At 49.1% G+C, this 23,815-nt stretch overlaps 2 protein-coding genes across 7 annotated transcripts in view; both read left to right on the top strand.

Moving 5' to 3' along the window:
- Positions 1-15,107, top strand: part of Uroc1 (urocanate hydratase 1) — a 30,419-nt gene extending 15,312 nt beyond the window's left edge. For both annotated transcript variants that reach the window (XM_087907051.1, XM_087907052.1), the window contains exons 14-20: positions 1,060-1,181; positions 3,120-3,190; positions 6,195-6,293; positions 8,339-8,438; positions 9,904-9,985; positions 12,455-12,554; positions 14,565-15,107. In XM_087907051.1, the coding sequence (XP_087763177.1) occupies positions 1,060-1,181; positions 3,120-3,190; positions 6,195-6,293; positions 8,339-8,438; positions 9,904-9,985; positions 12,455-12,554; positions 14,565-14,705 (715 nt within the window). In that variant the 3' untranslated portion in view covers positions 14,706-15,107. The remainder of the gene's footprint in view (positions 1-1,059; positions 1,182-3,119; positions 3,191-6,194; positions 6,294-8,338; positions 8,439-9,903; positions 9,986-12,454; positions 12,555-14,564) is intronic.
- A 5,131-nt stretch (positions 15,108-20,238) lies between these two features.
- Zxdc (ZXD family zinc finger C) overlaps positions 20,239-23,815 on the top strand; it is a 31,766-nt gene continuing 28,189 nt past the window's right edge. For 3 of the 5 annotated variants that reach the window (XM_085690586.2, XM_085690588.2, XM_085690587.2), the window contains exons 1-3: positions 20,240-21,307; positions 23,202-23,354; positions 23,448-23,526. In XM_085690586.2, coding sequence (XP_085546712.2) covers positions 20,326-21,307; positions 23,202-23,354; positions 23,448-23,526 — 1,214 coding nt within the window. In that variant the 5' untranslated portion in view covers positions 20,240-20,325. Of the gene's footprint in view, positions 21,308-23,201; positions 23,355-23,447; positions 23,527-23,815 lie in introns of all 5 variants that reach the window. The other 2 variants (XM_085690589.2, XM_048416474.3) reach the window with 2 other exon arrangements.

Here is a 23,815-nt window from a genome sequence, read left to right as displayed (position 1 = left end):
AGACCTCACCCAGCTGGGAAGTAACAAACAGTGGTCACAGCATTTCCACATAACACACAAGTGCAGAGGGGGCTTCGGCGGAGCCTCAGTGAGAAGACAGAGAACCAAAGGTTCTGACAGCCAAGGTCACTCCCTGTGCACACCACCCTGCCATGTATCCACTCATTTTCCTAAGTTATGTGGCCAGAAAGCCAGGATGATGATTCAATCCTGAAGACCAAGACCCCCAGTGGCTTGAAGGTCTTGTGCTATCTGGTTGTTCAGGGCAGGTCTGAGAAGGGCCAGCAGCCCAAGGGAAATAGGGAAGTAGGGGACCCAGCAGGAAGCAGGACCAAGGTAGATCAATCAAGGAGGGTGGACTTTTAGACCAAAAAGTCTAAAGTCTGTCTGTGTGTACAGAGGGAGCCAGAGAAGAATGTAAGACATCTCTGGATGGAGTCCAGAGAGGCAGAAGTTGTCTTCTGAGCTTTACTGCTGTGGGTGGAAGCAGAACCAAGGGTGGGCTAGGACACTGGGGTCCAGAGTGGCTGGGTTTTCCTCAGAGAAGAGAAGCAGGAAAGAGATAGCAGGGATGTACTCAGCCGTGCTTGACAAGTATGGAGTTAGTATGACCCGAGGTTATAGCATCCCTCTGCCCCACTTCAACTGCCACAGGAGCTGAGTCACCACGGAAGGCCAGGCCAGGTCAACACACCCACCCACTTTTCTCAACTATTTACTTTAAATGATTGGTCTTTGTGTAGTCCTTCTAAGAGCAGTTCGAGAAAATGTCTGCCTGTCTTTGTTCCATTGTTCCATTTGCCGGCTCCAGAAGTGAAGAAGTGAGGAAGTGGAGAAGTGAAGTGGTACAAGTTAAAAGATGGGAGCAGAGTCCAAGGAGGAGGCAGAGGAGCAAGGATGTCCTCATTGCTAAGACTTATTGCTTAGAAGCCAACTGTTTTGAGTTCATTCTGGTTGCTGCCCAGATCCCCTAGGCATGCCTACATGCCGCTCCATAGCTCAGCAAGAAGGTGCAGGCAGCCCAGGAGGTTGTGGCTAAGGAGATATTTGTCCTTGCAGGGACATATTCTCCCAGGGCTTTGGGCCCTTCCGCTGGGTATGCACATCAGGGGACCCCCAGGACCTGGCTGTCACTGATCATCTGGCCACATCTGTGCTGGAGAAAGCCATTGCTGACGGAGGTGATACTTCTGGGTGGGTGGTACTCAAGAGTGGTTGGCCTCCCAAATTCCCTGCTTCTGTAGGACAACTGGTAGCTAGTGTCGTGTTCTGCATAAATCTTGAGACCACAGGTTACGGCACAAGGGGACCTCAAGCACTTTCAGACTCTCCTCTCTCAAAGATGCTCAGAGCATGAAGCCCATCCAAGTATCAGGCTATGCCCCCGCCCCACCCCAGTCCTGGGCTCATCTCTGCCTCTGCCTCTGCTGGTTGCAAGGCACAAGGAACTTTAAGTCAGTCAGCTATCTGTCACTGTGACAAACACCTGAGTGAGCCAGCCCCTTTCTTAAATTGGGGAGGTTTCCTTTTGGTTCTTGGTTTCAAAGGCTTCAACAGTGGTCAGATGGTTCCATTATTTTGGAGTGGAACACCCCTGGGAGCCAAAGGGAAAAGTAACCCCAACATCTCCTTTAAGACTACACCCTCAATGATCTCACTTCCTCCCTCCTCTTAAAGGTTCCATCATCCTCCAGTGGTGCCACAGGCTGGCAACTGGGCCCACAATCCCTGGGGTTTGCCAGATATTGACAACTGGCTGGCCTTTCTGACCCAGCTACTCTCCTGCAGGCCCCGGGTTCCATGAATGGGGGAGGGAAGCACTTGAGCATTGGCCTTGTTTGATGCATTTCAGGAACACTTCCCATTCACTTCAGCTGCCTTTTGTGAGCATGTCACCCCCACGCCAGGGCCTGTTGTCATTCACCTAATGCTCAACTTCTCTGAGCATTGGACCCCTGAGCTCATCTTGATCATAGGTGCAGAGGTTTTGTTCTGCCTCCTGGCTAGGTGGCTGTGGTCTTCCTGTGTCTACATGTCTCTGCTGCTTTCTTGAAGCACATCGTCCTTTCTAATGTACTTGACATTGTCGGTCAAGTACAAAGAGGAGGCCAGACCAAGCTCAGGGAAGTAGCTGGGGTTTTATATTGGGAAATCTGGCCCATTACCTTCTCAGCTTTTCTCTAGCTCAGAACAGCTGCCTGGGCCTAAGCACGCACAACTGGGTGTCAGCTAGGTGTCTACCACCCAGTGCTCCACAGAGAAGCTGGGTGCTATCACACCTCCAAATGTGATGGCTAAGAATCCCCAGCACAGCCAGCGTTCAGCTACAATGTGACCTGCCCTTGCCGAGCAGGAACACTCCAGCCTGAGGAGCTCCCGCCAGGTAGAGCAGACAGATGCTGAGGGCCTCCAAGACACAGAGCACAGCACAGGACCATAGAATAACAAAAGGGATGAGTTCGAGTGCACCTTTACCCTGAATATAGTTTTCAAAGCGGAGTTTGTTTAAGTAAGATGTCGATGTTCTCTGTGCTGTCTGCTGAGTCTCGGCTCTCACATCACCAGCCTGTTCTCATGAGCTGCTCAGACCTGTTGTTGCCATGGCCACCCTCCTCCTTTTGCCTCCTCCTGGAGTAGGCCAAGGATTCCTACTTTCGGGCCTTTGTGCTGGATGTGCCCTCTGTAATTCTGTTTCCACAGAGCTTCTCAGCATTGAGGACTCTGATCTTCCCTTTCTTAGGGAACCTTTATCCCCTAATGTATCAATCACCCCAGTAACCAGCAACCTTCTAAAGCATCACCCCAGCAACCAGTTCCTCACACTCTTCTTCATAGCCAACTGGCATTCTTGTCCCTGTGCCTGGCTCAGTGGCTGGTACACAATTGGTCCTCAATATCTGTTCTTTGAGGGAATGAATGCATCAGTGATGGGCTGCACAGACCCATATGTTAGTTCGTGTTATCACTGCACACTGGTTCCCAGATGCAGAACGGCTAGTGTAGGGGGAATCACCCAAAGTCTCCAGGTGCCTGTTGCAAACATCCAGCAGAAAAGAGAGCTAGGGCCCCTGGGCAGCAGTTTCCAGGTCCTAAGATATCCCTCCCCTTGTTCCCTGCAGTGAAAGCATCCGTTAAGCTACAGTATATGGATAACATCCGCTGGATCCGGGAGGCTGCTAAGCACCAGCTGGTAAGAGCTTGGCTTGGGGGAAGATGAGTACTGCAGAGGCATGAAAGAGGCTGAGCTGTCAAGAAACTGCCCAGAAACAGGATGCAGTCATAGAGGTCTCAGCACAGTCCCAGTACCCATCTTGAATGCCCTGAGAAGGTGCAGGCCCTGCATCAATGTTACTGCTGACAGCAGCATCGTGGCAGCCACCTTATCCAGGAAAGAGCTTGTAAAAGGGTGTCTAGGTAGCAACATGGAGAAACTGGAAACCTTAGACAATGTTGGTGGGAGTGTAAGGCATTGTAATCTAGTCATTCCATGCTGGTTGTAGACCCTAACAGGATTGGAACCGATTTCGGGGTGCTATAGATACTGTAACTAAAATGCCAAGGCAATCCAAAGGGCTCTTGGTAGACAAATGGATCAACAAAATGTCTCTCCACACAAAGCAACATGTAAAGGCATTCTGCCAGTCACTGACACCTGGGTAAAACTGAGGGATACAATGTTAAGAGAAATAAACTAGTCATAGAAGGACAAACCCATGCAAGATGTCACTCACATGCAGACCCTAGAGTAGGCAAGCCATAAGCAGGGAAGTGGCAGGGTATGTCCCAGGACTGGGGAGAGTGTGCAGAGTCAGTGTTTCATGAGGACAGAGTTTTGGCTAGGGAGAATGAAAAGGTCCTGGAGCTGGATGGTGGGGCCAGCTGCACAGCACTATGAGGTGGTTCATGCCACCAAGCAGCATGCTAAACATTATTAAGGCAGTCAAATTTGTTATATGCATATAGCTAGGGTTCCTATTGTTGTGATGAAACACTATGACCAAAATCAAGTTGGGGAGGAAAAGGTTTATTTGGCTTACACTTCCGCCAATGTTGTAGTCCATCATTGTAGGAAGTTGGGACAGAAATTCAAACAGGGCAGGACCCTGGAGGCAAGAGCTGATATAGAGGTCATGGAGGGGTGCTGCTTATTGGCTTGCTCATCATAGCCTGCTTAGCCTGCTTTCTCATAGAGCTCAGGACCACCAGCCCAGAGATAGCACCACCCACAATGGGCTAGGCCCTTCCGCATCAATCACTAAGAAAATGCCCTACTTCTGGATCTTATGAAGGCATTTTCTCAGTTGAAACTCGCCCCTTTCACATAGTTCTAGCTTGTGTCAAGTTGACATAAAACTAGCCAGGACAATATATTTTACCAAATTTTTTTATGAAGAGGATAAGAAGGGTGGCTTGGGACTCTGAAACAGTTAGCAAGGTAATCCTTCATCCAATCACTCCATAAACAGTCTCTGGAGTTCCTGTGGGAGGTGAGCTGGTTCTGTGGCACTCCCAAAAAATGCCCTGGGTGAGTGGCTCAACCTCCATCTATGACATGGAGGCAGTGGTGCTGGCTTGCACTGGGCCTCTGTGATCCCCCCCCCCACCCCGCACAGCTCTGCCAGGCCCAGAACTGAGCACGTAAGTAAAGGACAACACCAGTAGGAGAATGGATGGATGGTTGGTCAGAAAGGTGTCTATTAATAGAGAACAGCCAGCAGGCCCTGGTTAGAGATGATGGGAGGACTGAGGGAATTAAAGTAGAAACATTTGGTCCACACATGACTTTGCTCACCAGCAGGTCCCTGGCCAGAGGTCTCAGGGCCAGAAGGAAACTGTCCCCATCATGGCCCATCCCATCCTAGGGCTACATTTTGCATGTGTGTCTCCATAAAACCCCCATATGCCACCTTCAGTCTCTATGACCCAAGTCCAAGCCAGGGAGCCTGGGGCTGGGGACAGAGTAAAGGAAGTGCTGCAGACAGAATACACAAACCATCCAGAGAGGTGGGAGGAATAGAGGCAGAGCTGGCAGCAGGGATGCCATTGTCAGGGGCTGCTATAAGGGGTGGGTTCAAAGTCAGCTGCACATGTCACAGACCAGCAAGCAGATCGTGATGTCCACCTTTGAGAGGAAGTGATCGTTCTCTTGAAAGCTGGTGATTCTTTTTATCTACGACATTCTTGATAAACTTGGCAGTTGTGTTTGCTGTCCTTCTCAGTGCCCTGACCAAATACCTGACCAGAAGCCACTGGAGGGGACAACATTTAGTATGGTACATGGTTTCACAGCTGGGAAGCTATAGAGACAGGAATTCGAGGTAGCTGGCCACACTGTATCCATTGCCAGAAGGCAGAGGAAGCTCGATCGGCTTGCTTCCTGCTTTTCATAGTCAAGGAGATGGTGCTGCTCACCTCAGAAGCCTTCCTTCTTCAGCGAGCCCTTCCTAAACTCTTCCTAGTGTACTACAGATGTGTTCCCAAGGCCATTATAAATCCAGTCGGATTCACAATGAAGATTAACCACCACAAGCCATTTTATACCAGTTCTTCTTCATTTCCCCCAAGAAATCTGAACACCTCACAGCAAGGATTCACACTTGCAGGGAAAAAAAAATAAACAACTGACTCCACTTCCCGGGCTAACTCTGAGCTCAGTAAGACTTTAGTGTCTGTCTGAGTCTGTTTCCTCATCTGTGTGATCAAGTTTGTGACAAGAATGCAGTATCTTCCTGGGGACTCAGCTGTGGACTGTGGGGACAGTACTCTCAGTAGGTCAGGCTTGATCAAGTCTCACATTGGAGGCTCTGATGTGAAAGAGGCTCAAAGGGGCAGGGTCCACAGTAAGAATCCCGCATGGTACACATGGAATCAGTCTCTGGGCACCTTCAGGAATGGACCCTAAGGAAAATGACATAGAAAAGAGTGAGGTGGCCTCAACCTCAAGAAAAGGCAATGTGTGGGCATGCATTGGCCCAGCAACGTGGTGTATAATGGGCTTGATGAGAGAGGTTTGCCAGGGTCCCATACTTTAGCATTTCCATGCATTTCAGGGTCCTCTGAGCTCTCCCTAGAAGGGCCAGCAGGCTGGAGTTGGCCAGGTAACAGGGCTCTGTAGTATCATTCACATCTCTCCTATACCGCTAGCTGAGATGCTTGCTTTAGGCTGGGGGGCTTTCTCATTCTCTCCTCTGCAGGTGGTGGGCTCCCAGGCGAGGATCTTGTACTCAGACCAGAAAGGACGTGTGGCTATTGCTGTGGCCATCAACCAGGCCATTGCCAGTGGGAAGATCAAGGTGAGTGAGACAGCCTGTGGTGCTTCAAGGAGGCTTCACACACTTTTCACACAGGCTCTGCTTGGGGGTTTCCCAAGTCGGACTTTAGGCTCACACTCAAGTCTACCCTCCCCACCTCTTCAACCTTCTGAGAAAGCTGCTCCCACCAGCACCCTGACCTAGTAGCAGGGAGCTTTTACCCTCCCCTGGCTGAGTTCCCTGGTAGGGGTACTAGGTTCCCTGAAGGCCTTGGACTTGGTGGAACGGATAAGCAGAGGGGCCTAGATAAGAGCTGCCCTGGGAACCAGGCCCTGCTTAAGAGCACGGAGGGCCTCACATCCTCCCAGAACCCCAGCCCTGATCATATGTCATTGTGACGAGGGAACTAGAAACAAAGAGGGAGCAGGCTTGTTCAAACACAAGTCCCAACAGTGTTTCTTTTGCTGTGACCTGGGTAAGTCAGGTTACTGTGACCCAGAGTTTCTCTATTCTGTAGGAAGAATAGTGTGCTGATAGATCAAATCAGTAAGTGTGAGGATCAAATCAGTCACAGTCCACAAAATAACTCCGCACATCTTTTCTGAATGATCTTGTTCAAACCGTGACAAATGTCCCCAGGTTTACTTACTTTCCTCTCTCCTCTGGGGACCCAGAACCCTGAGGTCATGTGCTGAAAGAAGTTGTTTGCTCCTTTCCTTCTTGTTTTGGGGACTTGTGTCCTGTTCCTGGTGACATTGTTCTGTCAGAAGTACTGGGAGTGTTACTCGGAGGTGAAGGTGAACTAAAGAAAGGTGTGAGGTGTGGAAGGCCGTCCCTGCACATGGCTCAGGGTCAGAGCCCAGGGTGGCACCACAGCAAGAACAACATCCTGAGCTCTTTGGGATGCTTCCCAGACGCCTACTGTGTGGGGGGGGGGGCGTGCTGCGGAGAAGCCCCTGCTCACACCCAAGCTAGTGCTCTCCCACTTTCATTCACTGGACAAGGTTTGATAGTTCTACTGTGCTGATGCCTTCTGGGGGACACAGCAGGGGTATGATGGGCAAAGTTCCAGCTTGGAGCTGCTGTAATAAAGAGAGATGATGTTTACCTAACTGCAGGTATGGGCTAGGGGGTATTTACCTAACTGCAGGTATGCGCTAGGAGGTGTTTACAGGTGCCATGAGGCACGGGGAAACATGAGCCAGGTGAGATGAAGGACAGGCCTTCCTGAAGTTCTGGCATTCAGCTGAACCCTGAATGACCAGAGGTGCCAGAGAACAATTCCACTGCAGAGATGAAGTCATAGGCACAGCATGGCCTGCTCACGGAAGGCAAGGGCAGCTGAGGGGTTCTGAGTTTTGGGGCATCCTCGAGCCTCCCAGCATGTTGCATCATATTAGGTGAGCCTCTAAATTTCCAAGAACCACTGTCAATGGTTGGGAAGGCTAGCTGCATCTCTGAAGTAGATCAGTGCTATCAGGAGCACACATATCTCACTGTCATAAAAAGCCTTATATTATTACAACATCTTAAATGTTCTATATATCTCTATATGTTCTATATATCTCTATATGTTCTATATATCTCTATATGTTCTATATATCTCTGAAGTGTTTGAAGGTCACTTATCTACCTAAAATATATCTGTTTGACTTTGAAAATATACCTAACATGACTACAAGTTTGATTGCTATAGATAATTAACCGCTAACCTGCATTTCTTAACTATCCTAAATAGTTTGTGATAACTTTCAAGAACTAGAACTTTACATTTTAAAATGAACTGTATAGGTACAATATATTATACAAAAGTAAAAGCATATATATAGTATGTTATAACAAAATTAACCTTAAATTTGTATCAATAGATAAAAATCTATACCAAGGTAAAATATTAGTAGTTGCTTTTTAGTTTAAAAGTAGATGCAATAATCTACCCTTTAATCCTATCATTTCTAAGACTGGGTCTATTTTCAAGGGGAAAAAATCCAAATGGTGTCTGGAGTGGCCCCACTCTCCTCCTCTACTTCATGTCAAAAAGCCTGGTAGACACCACTGACTGACATGCCCTTCCCTGTCCCCTACAGGCCCCAGTGGTCCTGAGCCGTGACCACCATGATGTGAGTGGGACTGACAGCCCCTTCAGGGAGACTTCCAATATTTATGACGGTTCTGCCTTCTGTGCAGGTGAGGAAAATGAAAGGATCATTGGCCCTTAGCATTAGCCAGCGGAGGAGATGCACATCCTTAGTCACAGCACCTCTGGCAGCTGAGTGGCACAGGGAGCTTGAGCTTAAGAATTAGAAGCAGTAGCCAGGTGGCGGCGGCACACGCCTTTAATCCCAGCACTTGGGAGGCAGAGGCAGGTGGATCTCTGTGAGTTTGAGGTCACCCTGTCCTGGAACAGAGCTAGTTCCAGGACAGGCTCCAAAGTCACACAGAGAAAACATATCTCGGGGAAAAAAAATGAAACAAAACAAAGCCACACAGAGAAACCTGTCTTGAAAAAGCAGAAATAAAATAAAAATGAAAATAAATAAAATAAAAAAATTAGAAGCAGCCTGGGTGACACAGAGACCCTCATCTCAAAGGGGGGAATTAGATTCCCTGTCTTCCAGATTACAGGCTGCATGTTCTTGTCCTCCCTCCTCCTCTTCCTCACCCAGCACCAGGGAGAGCCTAGGTTCCCTAATCTCTGTGAGAACTGGGGTGGAGGAAGGGGAAGGTGGATAAAGAGCTACAAGAGGAAGCTGCAGTCTTATGCCTGTGTCTCCAGGGTGGCAAAGTGGCAACAGTCCACTGACCTCCTCACACCTGTCCTCAACATGCTAGATGCTTAGAAGGCAACCAGCTGGGGCTTTGCTTCCCCTGGGTGCCTGGCTCCATAGTTTGCTGGGTACATGGCTGCCATGTAATGCTGGGCTTGTCCCTGGCGCAGCAAAGCAGCTGAGGAAATAAGAGGTGCTAGATAATTACTTGTAGGCCATGGGGAAGCACTGGCACCACAGCCAAAGCAACAGACAAAGGAAGCCAGAGGTTCTTCATTGGGAAATCTCATGCAGGTTCATATAGAAAGACACATTACAACTAAGCATGCTCAGATGGAGCTCTTGCAGCTTTATACATTGCCCTTTCCAAAAGAAAAATGTTGGATAGGAATACCTCCTGGGTAGAATAGTGTGATAATAAGCAAATTTTTCTCTAAGTCATCTAAAAGACTGAATCATCTGAAGTCATCTAAAACTTCTGGGTTTCTCTGGAGAGCCCTATCTGAAGCAAAAGTACTACTTAGAGGAGGGCTGGCAGTGCTGAAAGGGGCAGCACACCCACTGGGCCTCTCGAATACCTGTCCAGCAGCCAACATGGGGACCTCACTTCTCTGATGGAGTCAAGAAGCATCATTCATTTGCAATGCCTGCCCTAGGCATGAATGAGCAGTTAGTGCAAGAGAGTATGGAAGTGGGGGGGAGGATAATAGGCATGACAGGCTTCGTCAGTTTCTCTTGCTTCCTGTTTCCAGACTCCCCTGTCTCTGTTCCCCACTTGTCCACTGTCACACTGCTCTCCAGTCCCAAGAAGGAGCATGAGTCTATCTGGCACCCAGACCACCTAGTGCAAGGAATGATGGGTCATGTTTGCCCTGTTTCTACAGACATGGCTGTGCAGAACTTCGTGGGAGATGCCTGTCGTGGTGCCACCTGGGTTGCTCTTCACAATGGAGGAGGTGTGGGCTGGTAAGAAGGCGTCAGAGAGCAGACTGTAGCCTGGTGTGGAGACTGTGGGGACCTCTTGGGACAGAGACAGGTCCAGGGGCCTGAGGTTCTTGGACTTAGATCCCTGGCCACTTGTTCTATTGAGGGTTTTATGCAAATGCAGTCCTCATGTGAACTGGGAACCAGAGGGTCAGTATGTTGGGGTGTGGAGGATGGAAGAACAGAGAGGGAGACTTCTATAAAGCAACTCCAGCAGTTTGGCCTAAACCTGTCATGTAGGACACAAAAGCTAGCATGAGCAACAGCCATGTTCGTTTCTACATTCCAATTCCACCATAACTATTTGACTTGAAAGAGCAGGAGTCCATGGCTGTCAGGACAGTAGATTTTAGGCTCCCCACTCTCCCCAGCTCACAGTTGTGTTCACACAGGTCGCTTTCCAGCCAGCACCAGGGCAGGGTCATTAAGGACTCTGTGGTGGCCTCTGTGTTAGCCATTGTTCTTGCCTGTAACAAACATGGTCTCTAGCTTGTACAGGGGAAATGTTTATCTGATTCACGGCTTCACAGTTCATGGTCAGTCGGCCACACTGTTTTAGGCAGCACAGCAGGGCAGGAGCCTCTAGGGGTGGGGACAGAGCCATTCATCCATGCCAGGGAAAAGAAGAAACTGGGATCCCATGTGGTCCTGCAAGGGCCCTTCCTCAGTGATCTGAAGAGCCTCCCCCCTCCCATGAAGTCCCACCACCGCCCTCAAGGGAACACTGAAAATCCGGACTGTGGGGTTTCATTCTGATTGGCATTGGCCATTCCTCTCCTGCCAAGAGTATTAACTCAGGTTCATCAGACATGGACGATGCAGCATCGTTTGCTGATCCCTTTCAATCTTCCCTCTCACAGAAGCAAAGAAAGGGCAAAGGCTTTTACAGATGAGGAGACTGAGGCACAGACGATTTGCCTCTGCTGAGGAGGTTTCCTGTCAGGGATCCCCAGAGCAGGCTAAAACTGGAGCCCTGGGTGCTAGGTCTCAGAGAGGGAGAAGACCTGAGCCAGTATGAGCTGGATCCAGGCCAGCCTTTGTCCTGAAGAGCCGATTCCTCCCATTAACCAGCTCTCCAGAGTATTCAGATGACCCGCTTGGCCTCCTGCCCACCAAGGCTGGAATTCCAAGCTGCAGCCCTGTCAGGTGGCTTTAATTAATGGAAAATGTGACCAGAGTGCATGTCCTAGCTGGAGAACAGCACAGACAAGAGCTCCCTGGTTGTGGGATGCAAGGGAGGGGACAACCGTGACTGTGACAGAGGCTGAAATTTGTCCAAAGCCTCACAAGACAAAAGCAGCAGGCAGGCTAGGGATTTACTAGGGAGGATGAGGGAAGTCCTGGGTTCTAGCCCTATTGCATAAAGGGTTGAGGAACGCGGCTCTCACTCGTTGCTTCTCCAAGGACAAGTCACACCCAGTTCTGTGGCTTTGGTTTCTTCCTCATTTGGCAGGAATGTGTGTGTGTGTGTGTGTGTGTGTGTGTGTGTGTGTGTGTGTGAGAGAGAGAGAGAGAGAGAGAGAGAGAGAGAGAGAGAGAGAGAGAGAGCTGTTTGTCCGCAGGCTTCTTGACTTGCTTCTTCCCTTCCTGGGCTGTGGACAGGTTCTTCTCTGTGCAGGGTCACCTCCCATAGCTCTGTGTCAACTGTAGTGCACTCCATGACCTCTGCCTCCTCATGGTCGCTCTTTTGGAGTATCTGCTTAGCGACTGCCTTTGTGCCGTGTGTCCATTAGTCAAGCTTAGTGAGAACAAGAGTTGGCTGCAGCTCCCTGTGCTCCCGGATGTGTCATTTGGCCAAGTCACTGAGGACAGGGACATTTGGCCAAGTCACTGAGTGGAAGAGATTGTACCTTAGCAAAGGCTTCTCTGGGCTCTTTCTATAGGAAAGGATTGCAAGGGGGTGGGCTTCATGTGTCACAGGATCATTTCAGAGATCAGGTAAGTTAACACAGGCAGTCTCGGGGCAGTCAGTGAGTCTGGGCAACTAGCAGCCCACCTGTGCCATGGCATCTTGTGTGCCAAGAAGCCTTCTTTATGGCCACTTCAGAGGGTCGTGAGAAGCAACCGCCCTCCCTTCTCAGAGCACTGTCCCAGACTTGGGTGTAGCTCAGTACTGGAACACTTGTCTAGCATGTACAAAACCCTGGGTACAATAAGAATGATTGCTTCCCATCCCGATGGACAAACAGGCATTGAGCAGACCATGATAAAGAGAAGGTCTTGGAAGTATATATAAAGTAGACCAGACCAGCTCAGAAGCATAACTGGCTGAGAAGCCAGGATGCTGCCACTCTGTTCTGCTGACCACATGGATCTGTGATGTAGAGGCCAATGGGACAAGGCTCCCCCAAAGCTGATATCTTCTCAGGTCAATGCCTGTAACCTTGCATGATGTCTGCTCTAAGCAATTCTACACAGGGAGTGAACCGGGAACTCCTTTGTCTCTTGCAGGGGCGAGGTGATCAATGGGGGATTTGGCCTCGTGCTAGATGGGACCTCACAGGCTGAGCAGAAAGCCAGGATGATGCTCAGCTGGGATGTCTCCAATGGTGTAAGTCTCCCAGAACTCCTCACCTTCTTGCTCCCTCTTCTTCTCCATGGCTCCGCCTCCAGGTTGGAAGTCTAGGCTTCAATTCTGACCCTTCCCCAGTAAGAGCCTTTATTACCTTTCCAGACTTTCCTGGGCTCCCTCTTTCTTAAGGATTTATTTATTTTTATTCGATTTTATGTATATGAGTGTGTCTGCATATTTTCACACTATGTGTGTGCCTGGTGCCCCTCAGAGGTCAGAAACGGGCATCAGGTCCTATAGAAGTAGAGATACTGATGGTTGTGAGCCAACATGTGGGTGCTGGGAATTGAACCTAGGTCCTGTGGTACAGCAGCTAGTGCTCTTAACTGCTGAGCCATCTCTCCAGACCCCAGGGTTTCCTTTGCACCACCCCTTCCCAACTGTTTCCACACTTTCCTTTGGATTTCCTTGTCTCTGATCTCACCCTGAAGTCTAGCTTCTGTAAATGCAGCTGGACCCTGGCAGGTTCAGCCCTTCCACTGAAGCACCCCCTATACTGGTGTTGAGGCTTCACTCTTTGGGGACTGGGATGGAACTCAGGGCCTCAGGCATGTTGAGCTCTGGCATTTTGCTGTGCCCTGGCCTCATGATCTCCCTCTTAAGGCCCATTGTTGGAAGAGGTTTCCATCCGGCCCGGTCCCATAATAAGCACACAGAAACTATATCATTTGCAATACTGTTTGGTCAATAGCTTAAGTGTCTTTTTAGCTAGATCATATCTTAATTTAATCCATTTCTATTATTTTATACTTTACCACAAGGCTCGTGGTTTACCGCAAGGTTCCAGCATGTCTATCTTTGGTAGATGGCTACATGGCTTCTCACTGACTCCCATAACATACATACACACATACATATATATGTACACACACACACACACACACACACACACACACACACACACACACACATCTTCCAGTCTGGTTATATTCTGTTAAGCCATTGACCGAAAATAGCTAGCTTCTTTATTAACCAATGGCAATAAAACATATTCACAGCATCCATCACTTCCCACATCAGCCCATCTTTCCCTGCTTTGTATTGCTGTTTCTTTTTGTTGCCTGGGTGGCCATTGCCCATGTCAGGCAGGTGCTATACCCCAGCTACGCCAACCCTCACTGTCACCTTCGAAGGCAGCCAACGAGCACATTCCGCAGCTCGATGGACCTTTCATCCTGCTACTATGACCCACCTTTGCAGTAACAGCATCTGGGGGGGGGAAGGGGGCAGATTCCTCTCCCAAACCACATCACAGGCAGCCCAGAAGGGTTGACCTGAGGTCAGAGGTTAGGTGATGATGAGGAAAGGTATACAGGATATGAGCAAACCGCAGAGGGATTCCAGAGCAAAGGACCAGAGTGAAGACAGTAGCTCTAAATGACTGAGGTTGTACCCAGAGGCAGGGGAAAGGGAAGGAGCCTCTGGTAGGGCCATTCACCAGGAACCATTAAGCTTCAGAACTTCAACAGGAGAGGGGGGGTCTACATCCTGACACTAGGAGTTGGAGTGAGTCTTGATGGGGCTTCCTCCCAGGAGACCTCACTATCAGTGGTGTAGATATAGGCCAGAGGAGGCTTAGAGATGGTGGGTGGCAGACAGATGGGGAGGTGCCATAGTCACCACTTAGGACAGCCCAGGTATAAGAGAGGAAGTGGGCTAGGGAGGGATCGTGTAGCTGATGGTGAGGAGTCTGAAAGGGGAAGGGATGGGCACTAGGGATAAACTTGTTCTACCCAGGGGGGTGTCCTCTATAAATGCCAGGTCATTCTCAGAGGTGGGAAGAGAGCTGGCCAGAATAATAACTGGTTTCAGATTGAAAAGAGGGTAAATTAGTTACTTGTTCCAGGTAAGAGAGCAGGGATTCTAAGCCTGGCAGATACAAAGGAGGTTCTGAAATCCCCAAGCAGAGGGCATAAAGTTGGCAAGCCAGGATACCATGTGGAGAGCCCAGTGATGTTGATACCAACGCTTTGTCCTTGGCATCTGTAGGTGGCACGGCGTTGCTGGTCTGGGAACCCCAAGGCCTATGAGATCATCTGCCAGACAATGCAGGAGAACAATGGCCTGGTGGTGACGCTTCCCCATGAGGTGGCAGATGAACAGGTGCTACAGCAGGCCCTGCGGCCCTGAGAAGAACTGATATCCTCTTGGTGTCCCCCTTCCCTCTGCCACCACCCTCCCCCTGCATCCTAGCCTAGTGTTCCTAGTGTCCCACACAGTGAACCGCAGACACCTAAAGAGGTGGAAGCACTTGTCTTTGACCAGTGGCTTGAGAGCCCTGCGATGGAGGGCATGTCTCATTTATGTGAAGGTCCTTAAACCTGAGGTAGAGTGGACTCCAGCTCGGATGGGAAGAAATTTCGAATGCTGACTAAGCTGGCAACAGTCTGCCGTGACTCTGTGACATTCTCAGAGTGCTGTTCAGTCTCCTGTCCAACACTGTCCCTACAGCGCTCTCCTAGCCATTCGCTCACCCCACCCACACTAGGTCCTTGATGCTGAGTACAGGCAGGAAATAAAGAATAAAGTAGAGGCAAATGTGTGGTTTAAACTGGGCAAGGGGAGTGGGTAGCACCATGTCTGAGCAAGGTGGCCAGGTACTGGGACATGTGGAGAGAAGACACTTTCCAGGCCAGCTGTGTGAATCTGAAAAACAGAACTAACCACTTCTTGAGGTTCCTGGGTGTCTGTTTGGGATCTGGAATCCCGCAGGAGTTACATTGGCTTAAAGCTGGAATCTTACACCCTTCTCAGAAAGATCAACCAGATCTACACCGGGCTTGCCTCTGGAGCAGGGGCCCTGGCAAAGAGAATTGGGTAGCTGTGCTTCCTTGGACCTTCCTCTAGAAGTTACTACTACTTTATCGTGCCTCCTACCTACCCCAAACCTCAGCTTTCAGGGCCCCTCCCACCACCCTGTTGCCCTGTGCCCTCTCTTCAACCTTCACCAAGCCAGATCTCCTGCTGTGGGTACCATAGGCTTGTTGTCCCCTAAGCTGAACCAGGACTAAGAGGAAAACCCAAAGGTGGATGAGAGAAAAGGAAAAGAAAGACCCTTGAGAACACTGGCCTGGTTCCAGAAAAGTTGTGCTGCTATGAGACTGTCATGTTTGGCTCACACTGGTATAAGACCAGACAGAAGGAACCCTTTGTCTTCCCCAGAGTGCCATACGGAAGACATCAGGGTTCTCCAGCAACCTCCATCCAGGATAGACCATGATGCTCACTGTGGGAGCAGAACTGAGAGATTTGGGTTTGGTAGTCCTACTTCACTGTCAAGAGTAACCAATGGCTTTCCTGTGCAGTTATTTAGATTTAAGGAGACACCAAGTCTTGGGAAAACGTAATTCAATCTGATGCAAACACAAAAAGATGCTTTATTAATGATGTTACTGTAATCAAACATGCATGGCAATTAACATACCAAGAGAAAAGGGTGTTATGGCTGACACTTCTGGAGATCCCCACCCAGGATCAAGAAGTGATATTGCTCTGGCAGCAGTGCCAAATGACAATGGCAGGAAGCACATGATAGAACAAAATGCTTACACTATGAGCCAGGAAGCAAAGAAGGAAAGTTTGGACCCAAGTCTACAGCCCCCCAAGGGCATGTCCTGAATAACCAAAGACCTACCACCAGCTCTGCCTCCAAAGGTTCCACCACTTCCCAACACCCTTTTGAATAAGCTGAACCATAGCAGAGGTCAAAACTTGCTTTCTGGTAGCTTGATCTTTATTTCTTGCATAAAACAAGAATTTTCCTACATTGAAAAGTAGGTGTGAAGCCAGACATCCTTCCTTGAGAGATCAGGGTCTCTGAGCCTCAGTTTCCAAATATGCCCAGCAAAGCCATGATACCTAGATCTCTGTTGAGAGATAATCTTGGTTTTTCTTATCCTCTATGTGCTATCACAGCAGAGGATCAGGCAGAGGATGGCACTGGAGCAGCCCCTTCTACTCTATACCTAATGTGTGTGCACTGTTGTCATACAGAGCCCTAACCCTTCCCTGTAGAGGAACTTCCCTGCAGTGTGAAGGGTACGGTAGGCAACAGTCAACACAAGCTGCTAGCCCTTGTCTTCAGTAGAATGGATACCTCATGTGACATATTCATTATTCGGATGTGGCATGTGTGACAGGAAATTGAATTGTAAATTTTGACGGTTTAATTCATTTAAAGTAAATTTAGTTCTAGCTCATAGAAGTGTAACTGAAATATAATGAGATTATAATTACATATATACCTGGTTTAGGCTGGGCCTATTCTATTTTTCTCCTAAAAGTCAGGAACATGTTTGCCTATAAAAAATGTAGTCCTTTTAAAAGGCTGGGGGAGGCTCAGTGGTAGAACACATTCTTAGTACACATACATACTTAGTATACACCACACACACAACTCTAAAATAAAGTAAATACATATGGTAGCATTCAAAAACAAGCAACAACCTTGTGGTGAGCTTCTGAAAAGTGTCCACCAACACAGCAGTATAGATAATCAGGGCTCAGCGGTGTGGGATGGGCCCTGTGCTGACTGGCCTCCTCTGTTTTTAGTGAGGCCAGTTTTGCTCAGTGGCCTCTATGTAGTCCCTTGCCTCCATCCTCAGCGTAGGCATACTCCAGGGGAGATGCTTGCAAAGTGTAACAACAGCATGTCCTACCTCCACTTGAAAACCACAGTGGCTTCCCTGATCCTCGCTGGAGCCAGGACCTGAGCACCAAAACCTGGAAGGGATGGCAGCAGAAGAGTATTCCTCGGAGACCTGGCTCAGGAGGCCTAGAGAACCAGAGGAGAGTGAGCAGTGCAAGACCAGTAAGATGGCTCCCTGCAAACCCAGGAGGCTGAATGCACCCCATAAAGGATGCCCTAAAAGTTACTGAGACACTCTTAAAACAGCAGAGAATGTAGACAAGAATAACATCCACATGCTAGCCACTGCTTTCCAGCACATTTTCTTTCATCTTTTACTGTAGTAAAACACACAGAACAAAGTTACCACCCCAAACACTTTTCAGGGTGCAGTCCAGTGATCCAAAGCACACCATGGTACAATGTAGCAGTCCCCACTATCCAGGTCTAGGAGCTTGTCATCGCCCCAAGCAGATACTGTCCCCTCCCTACTGCCTTCCTATATATTCTGTGCTCCAGAGGCCTCACAAATGCAGTATCACATAGTGCTTGCCAGCTCATTCAGCCAGTGTCAAGTCCTTGGGTTCAACCACATGACAGCATATAGCAGAATGCCCTTCTGTGCCAAGGCTGAGCAAGACTGCCTTGTATAGAGGACTGCATTTGCTTAGCTATTCGGTCACTGTGAATGTTGGTGTGAGCACAGGTGTGCATGTGTCTACCTGTAGCACGAGTTCTAATTGGTCTTAATAATAAAAACCCAGAGTCAGATATTGGTGGTGAAAGCTGAAAGATCAGAGAGGCAGAGCAGCCAGCCACTAGTTCTTACCTCTATGAAATCCTCAGATTAAATGAGGTGTCCTGTCTCTACAAGTCTTCAGACCAAGCGCTGTCTCTACAAAACCTCAGACTGAATCCTGAGCCCCTGTATCCTCCTGCCTTGTATTCCCCTCTCTGCCCAGCCATACCACTTCCTGTCTCCACCTCCCTAGCACTGGGATTAAAGGTGTGAACCACCACCACTTGGCTCTGTTTCTCTTTTAGATTGATTCAACCTCACTTAGCCCAGGGTGTCCTTGAACTCACAGAACTTGGTCTGCCTCTGTCTCCTAAGTGCTGAGATTAAAGGTGTGTGTCACCACTTCCTGGCCTCAATGGCTAACTAGTGTGGCTAGCTCTGCACTCGGATCTTCAGGAAAGCTTTATTTGTTAAAGCACAAACAAAATATCACCACATTCACCCAAGCCCCTGCTTTCAACTCTTTTGAGTCTGCACCTAGAACTCAAACTATAAGATTGCATGATAATTTTATGTTTTTTTAAAGGGACTATCAAAACATTTTCCCTAGAAAATAATTTCTAAATCTAGCATTTATTTTCTAACTACTTGTGGCCTAAAACAAATCAACTAAGGCCAGTGAGATGGATCAGTGCTTAAAGGCACCTGCTACCTAACCTGATGACCTGAGTTCAACCCCTAGAACCTGCATGATGGAAGGATAAACTGACTGCTGTGAGCTGTCCTCTGACCCCCACCTACTATGGCACACACATACATCAGACACACACACACACACAACACAACTAAATAATAAACTCAATGCCAAAGGGAATCTAGGGTGTACTAAAAGCCTCGTTCTCCACCCAACCACAGAAGTGGCATGAAGGATCATTCTAGAAAATTTTTCCAGAGTATGTAAGCTCATGCACAGATAATGCAATGCTCTCTCATACAAACAAATGGGATATTCCAATTTCAGTGTTGACTTTTTTAATTGAAGCATACAAGAGTCATTGCTGTCAAGTTTGTCGTTAGTAGTTTTGCATATCAGATGTGCTGTTCAATCAGCACCTCTAATGCAGAAACCTTTCGCTCCACAGAGAACCCATCACTATTAGAAGTTAATCCTAACTCCCCATCTCCCCGTAGTCACCAGTGGCCACTAATCTACTGTCTGATGGACTTAGCTCTTCTGAACATTTCCTATATATGTCATCATTATAACACATCACCTTCAAAACTGAAATGTTTTTCTTGGTTTGGGCATGATATAACTTGCAATATTTTATGTTATGGTTCAAAAATATTCCACTGTATAAACACATATTCATCTGATGATGAAAAATTGGGTTATTTCCACTGGGGAGTTGTAACTAAGGCTACTATGAATATTCATGTAGGTTATGCATGGACATATTTCCATCCCTCTTGGAGTAGATACAGGGGGAGTGGCATAGCCTTACATAGTAAGGGACAGGTTGGTGGGAAATGGGGATAAATCAGTGTGGGTGCAAAGGGCAGGTTGGTTTTAATAGTATTTTCACCTTCATAAGACTAAAGCCTTCCCTGCAGAAAACGGACTGGGTGGGAGGCAGTTCAGTGAAGGGAGGCTTAAGACTGACCCCTTAGTTATTTGAGACCTAGAAATGAAATAGGTTTGAATTTGGGTGATGATGAGAGAAATGAAGGTACTCCAAACAAATCCATACGGGAGAAGTAAGGCAGCAGAGTTCAGGGAACAACTAGCAAGTTAGTAGAGTAACTCTGTGTCAAGGTAGCAAGAGAATGCCCTTGGTGGTATAGGCAGGGATCCTATCAGGACCTGCTACTGGGCAAGCAAGGGCTTGTAGTCCAGTAGTACCAAGTAAGTGTGCACTTCAGCGAGGTCATGGAGAAGATGTCAAGCAAACTAGAGAGGTTCAAAGCCTGCCTGCAAGTTCCAGACCATGTGGCCGCAGATAAACCTGACATCTGTTTCCTCACACCTGGCAATCACGGATTGAATTAGCTCATATTTTCAAAGCACAGAGGGCACGAGAAACTCTTACGAGCTGGGATTAGTTTTCATTCCTCTGCGTTACCCAGTAGCAAAAGGAAGAGCCAAAGGCTGAAGACCCTCTTCTCTCAAGCTGGAACTCACACCAAAGTACACACAAGTTGGAAGCCCCGCCCCTGCCCCACCCCCCGGCGCCCTCGTGACTACAGTCCCGACAGCCCTCGCGCGCCACGCCCACGGCTCTTGCGCACGCGCAGCTCGAGATGCGATTCAGGGCCTTACTCTACGCGGAGCTTTGACAGAGACTCCCTGAGGGGTGGCGGGGCGGACCCTTGGCGTCGCGCGCATGCCTGGCAGGGCCGGGAGGCTCTTCTCCGGAGGCTGTGGCTCGGAGGCCTCAGCTGGGCCTAAGATGGACCTCCCGACCATGCTCGCCGCCCCGGTCGCGCGGGGAGACCAACATGGCGGTGGGCCAAGCCGACTTCGCCGCGGCGCGGGGCCGTCCCTCGGTGCGGGCCCCGGGCGCCGCCGCCTGCTGCTACTGAGGGGCCCGGAAGATGGCGGGCCCGGGCCGCGTCAGGAGGAGGCCCCGGGGCCGGGGCCGAGCCCGCCGCCCTCCGAGGACGGCGGCGACTCTTTCGTGGTACTGCTGGAAGTGCCGCGCGCGACTGACGCCCACGGGCAGGAGGAGGCCGAGCCGGGTCCCTGCGCGAGTTCCCCGGAGCAGGTCCCGGCCTCCGCCCCCGGCGCGGCTCTGGCGGGCACAGTCACCATCCACAACCAGGACCTCCTGGTGCGCTTCGACCGCGGCGTCTTCACGCTGGCCGCCGCGCCCGCGCCGGTCGCCCCGAGCCTGCATCCCGCGGCCACCCCGGGCCCAGAACCCTCGAGCGCTTCGGTGGCCCGCCGCGGAGCGGTGGCCGCCGGTGCTGGCTCTCCAACCTACCGCTGCCCGGAGCCGCAGTGCGCGCTGAGCTTCGCCAAGAAGCACCAGTTGAAGGTGCACCTGCTGACGCACGGCAGCCTCCAGGGCCGGCGGCCCTTCAAGTGCCCGCTGGATGGCTGCGGCTGGGCCTTCACCACCTCCTACAAGCTCAAGCGACACCTGCAGTCGCACGACAAGCTGCGGCCCTTTGGCTGCCCGGTCGGGGGCTGCGGCAAGAAGTTCACCACGGTGTACAACCTCAAGGCGCACATGAAGGGCCACGAGCAGGAGAACCTGTTCAAGTGCGAGGTGTGCGCCGAGCGCTTCCCCACACACGCCAAGCTCAGCTCCCACCAGCGCAGCCACTTCGAGCCTGAGCGCCCCTACAAGTGTGATTTCCCCGGTGAGCGCGAGCCGCGGACCTGCGGGGACGGGCGGAACCAGCCGGTGTCGGGACCAGGGGCCAAGCTCTGTGTCGCTGTCTGGGCAGGGTTTACCTGGGGATGCCCTAATCTAAGTGGGGAGCGTGCAAAGAAACACTCCTGTGTTTGTGTTCACGTTCCTTCCAGGTAGTTAGATGTGAAGCCTTGGGTTCCTACAGCGAAGTAGCAAACATAGTCACAGCTGTCCCTGGCAGAGGCCACAAACCCTTTGTTAAGATGCTTCTTCTGAAAATGACTGCTTCTCAGAGTTGATTGAGTTGGAACTTTTTCTGAGTCTACTCAAGTTTATTAGAATATACTAACAGATCCAAGACTTATAAGGCCAAGTATGTCTCATTAAATTACAAAGAGGATGGCAGTACACATTACTGTTTCTCTGAACCCTCTCCAGCCTCTATGAAAGAAAGCCCCACGAATTAGCAGGCACAGAGCCACCAGGGATACCTTTTCCGTCCCATTATTATACAGAGTGATGCTCCTTTACCAGGGTGAACCTCAGCAGCCACCATCAGGTGTGTGGCACAATAGTTTTTGTGTCTTCTATGCTTTATTTTTGTCAGACTTCTTAGTTTCTGGGACATTAATACACACTGTTCTAATACTATGCATTATAGAGTATGCTCATATGTAGGGTTTAGCAACAGAGTCTTGGTATTGTATTACATGCCCACAGACTATCTGATACAGTCTGATTGAAAATCTGTGTGCTGTACTGTGTGAAGGACAGGGATTCACATACAAGCATGAAGTGCCATTGAGGGTTTTGTGTTGGCTGATCAATTGGGTTTCCTTAGAAGCTGGGAGAGGGGCTGGGGAGCACCATTAAGTGTCCAGTCAAGGAGGGATTCTTTTGACAACATGAGTCAGGAAGTGGTGGTGGGAATGGTGGGAGGCTTCAGGTAAAAGATCACAGAGGCAGGATAAAAGAGCATGGCAATTGATTGGGGGTGATGAGGGCTGTTGCTAAGGCAGAGAATGCTAATGTTCAGATTAGCCTAATCAGTTACCTTTCCTATGTAGCAAAGGTAACAGATTGGCGCTAAGTATGGAAGAGGACTTTTGGATGGGGCAGAGATTCCCTGGGCTGCTACTTTTATTCAGTGTTGTGCAGTGCTTCACAGCCATAGTGATAGCATTTTAGGGACTCTGAGGAAGAGCTTCAACAAAGCTAAGCATCTTTCAGCTTTTTATTTTCCACTCTGTTTGAACACCGAATATTTCTATCAAAGAAGTATTGATGTAGGAATTGCTGAGGTGTAGGTTGCTTGAATTAATGGGGTGGGGTTGGGTGGATCTATGCGGATGGAGGTGAATATGACAAGAACTTGAGGAAATGGATAAAAAAAAAGAGAGAAAAAACAGATGATAAGATGTAGGGCTGCCCCATTGCAGAGGCTGGAGGAAATTGAAAAGTGTGGAGGATGCAGTATCCCCCAGTGGGATAGAAAATCTTAGCTAGTGGGATGGTTGCAGAGCTGTCCAAGACTAACTCTTGATCATTAGTACGTTTTGTCCTGCTAATTTCGTGGGTTTCACTCAGACAGCAACTGAGTTTGTGGAAGATGCACATAGTTTATGCGATTGGCTACAGAACTGTCTGGCCAAGGCTGTGTTTGGAGGACACTTAATCACTTGTGCCATCTCCACGTAACTCTGCAGCAAGTGACCTGTGTGTGATACCCCTACTGTAGCTTCTAGAAAGCTAAATATTGGTGGGCAGGGCTTTGCAGAGATGGTTTCCAAGTCATGTCTTTGTCTGCTCATTGTGAATGTGCCCCAGGCTGTGGACAGTGTAAGCTGCCCTGTGTGCTTTTGTCCTATCCTATGAGCTGAGCTTGTGCTTTCTTCATTCAGGCTGTGAGAAGACATTCATCACAGTGAGTGCCCTATTTTCCCATAACCGAGCCCACTTCAGGGAACAAGAGCTCTTTTCCTGTTCCTTTCCTGGATGCAATAAACAGTATGACAAAGCCTGTCGACTGAAAATTCACCTGCGAAGTCATACAGGTATGAGCTAGAGGGTGCACCACAGTGTGGACCCATGCTTTGCACTGGCTGTTGTGCTCATAGTTACACTGTGTCACTTTTTTCTTTTACAAGGTGAAAGACCATTTATTTGTGACTCAGACAGTTGTGGCTGGACCTTCACTAGTATGTCCAAACTTCTAAGGCACAAAAGGTAAACCTTACATTTTGTTATTTAGGTTCTGAAAGCACATGAAGTATGTGTCATAGAACACTTTGAGTGAATCACTTACAGATTTCAGACTGTAAAATGGAGCTCAGTGTCAATGTTGTAGAAAATCAGAAAACTGTAAGGAAAGCATTAAGAATCTTACTTGATAGCAGTTGTTTCCTGTTAGGTTTGGATTGGTTTACTTATTATACTGTCATCCAATTACATTTTTTTTTCCTCTTAGATGTTTTAGAAATACTTTTTTTCTTGTTCTTACAAACTTTCGGTAGTG

This window comes from Myodes glareolus, chromosome 6 (assembly GCF_982192425.1).
Source record: "Myodes glareolus chromosome 6, mMyoGla1.1, whole genome shotgun sequence".
Taxonomy (NCBI): domain Eukaryota; kingdom Metazoa; phylum Chordata; class Mammalia; order Rodentia; family Cricetidae; genus Myodes; species Myodes glareolus.
Note: the sequence above shows the minus strand (reverse complement) of the source record. Positions and strands in the feature narration are given on the sequence as shown.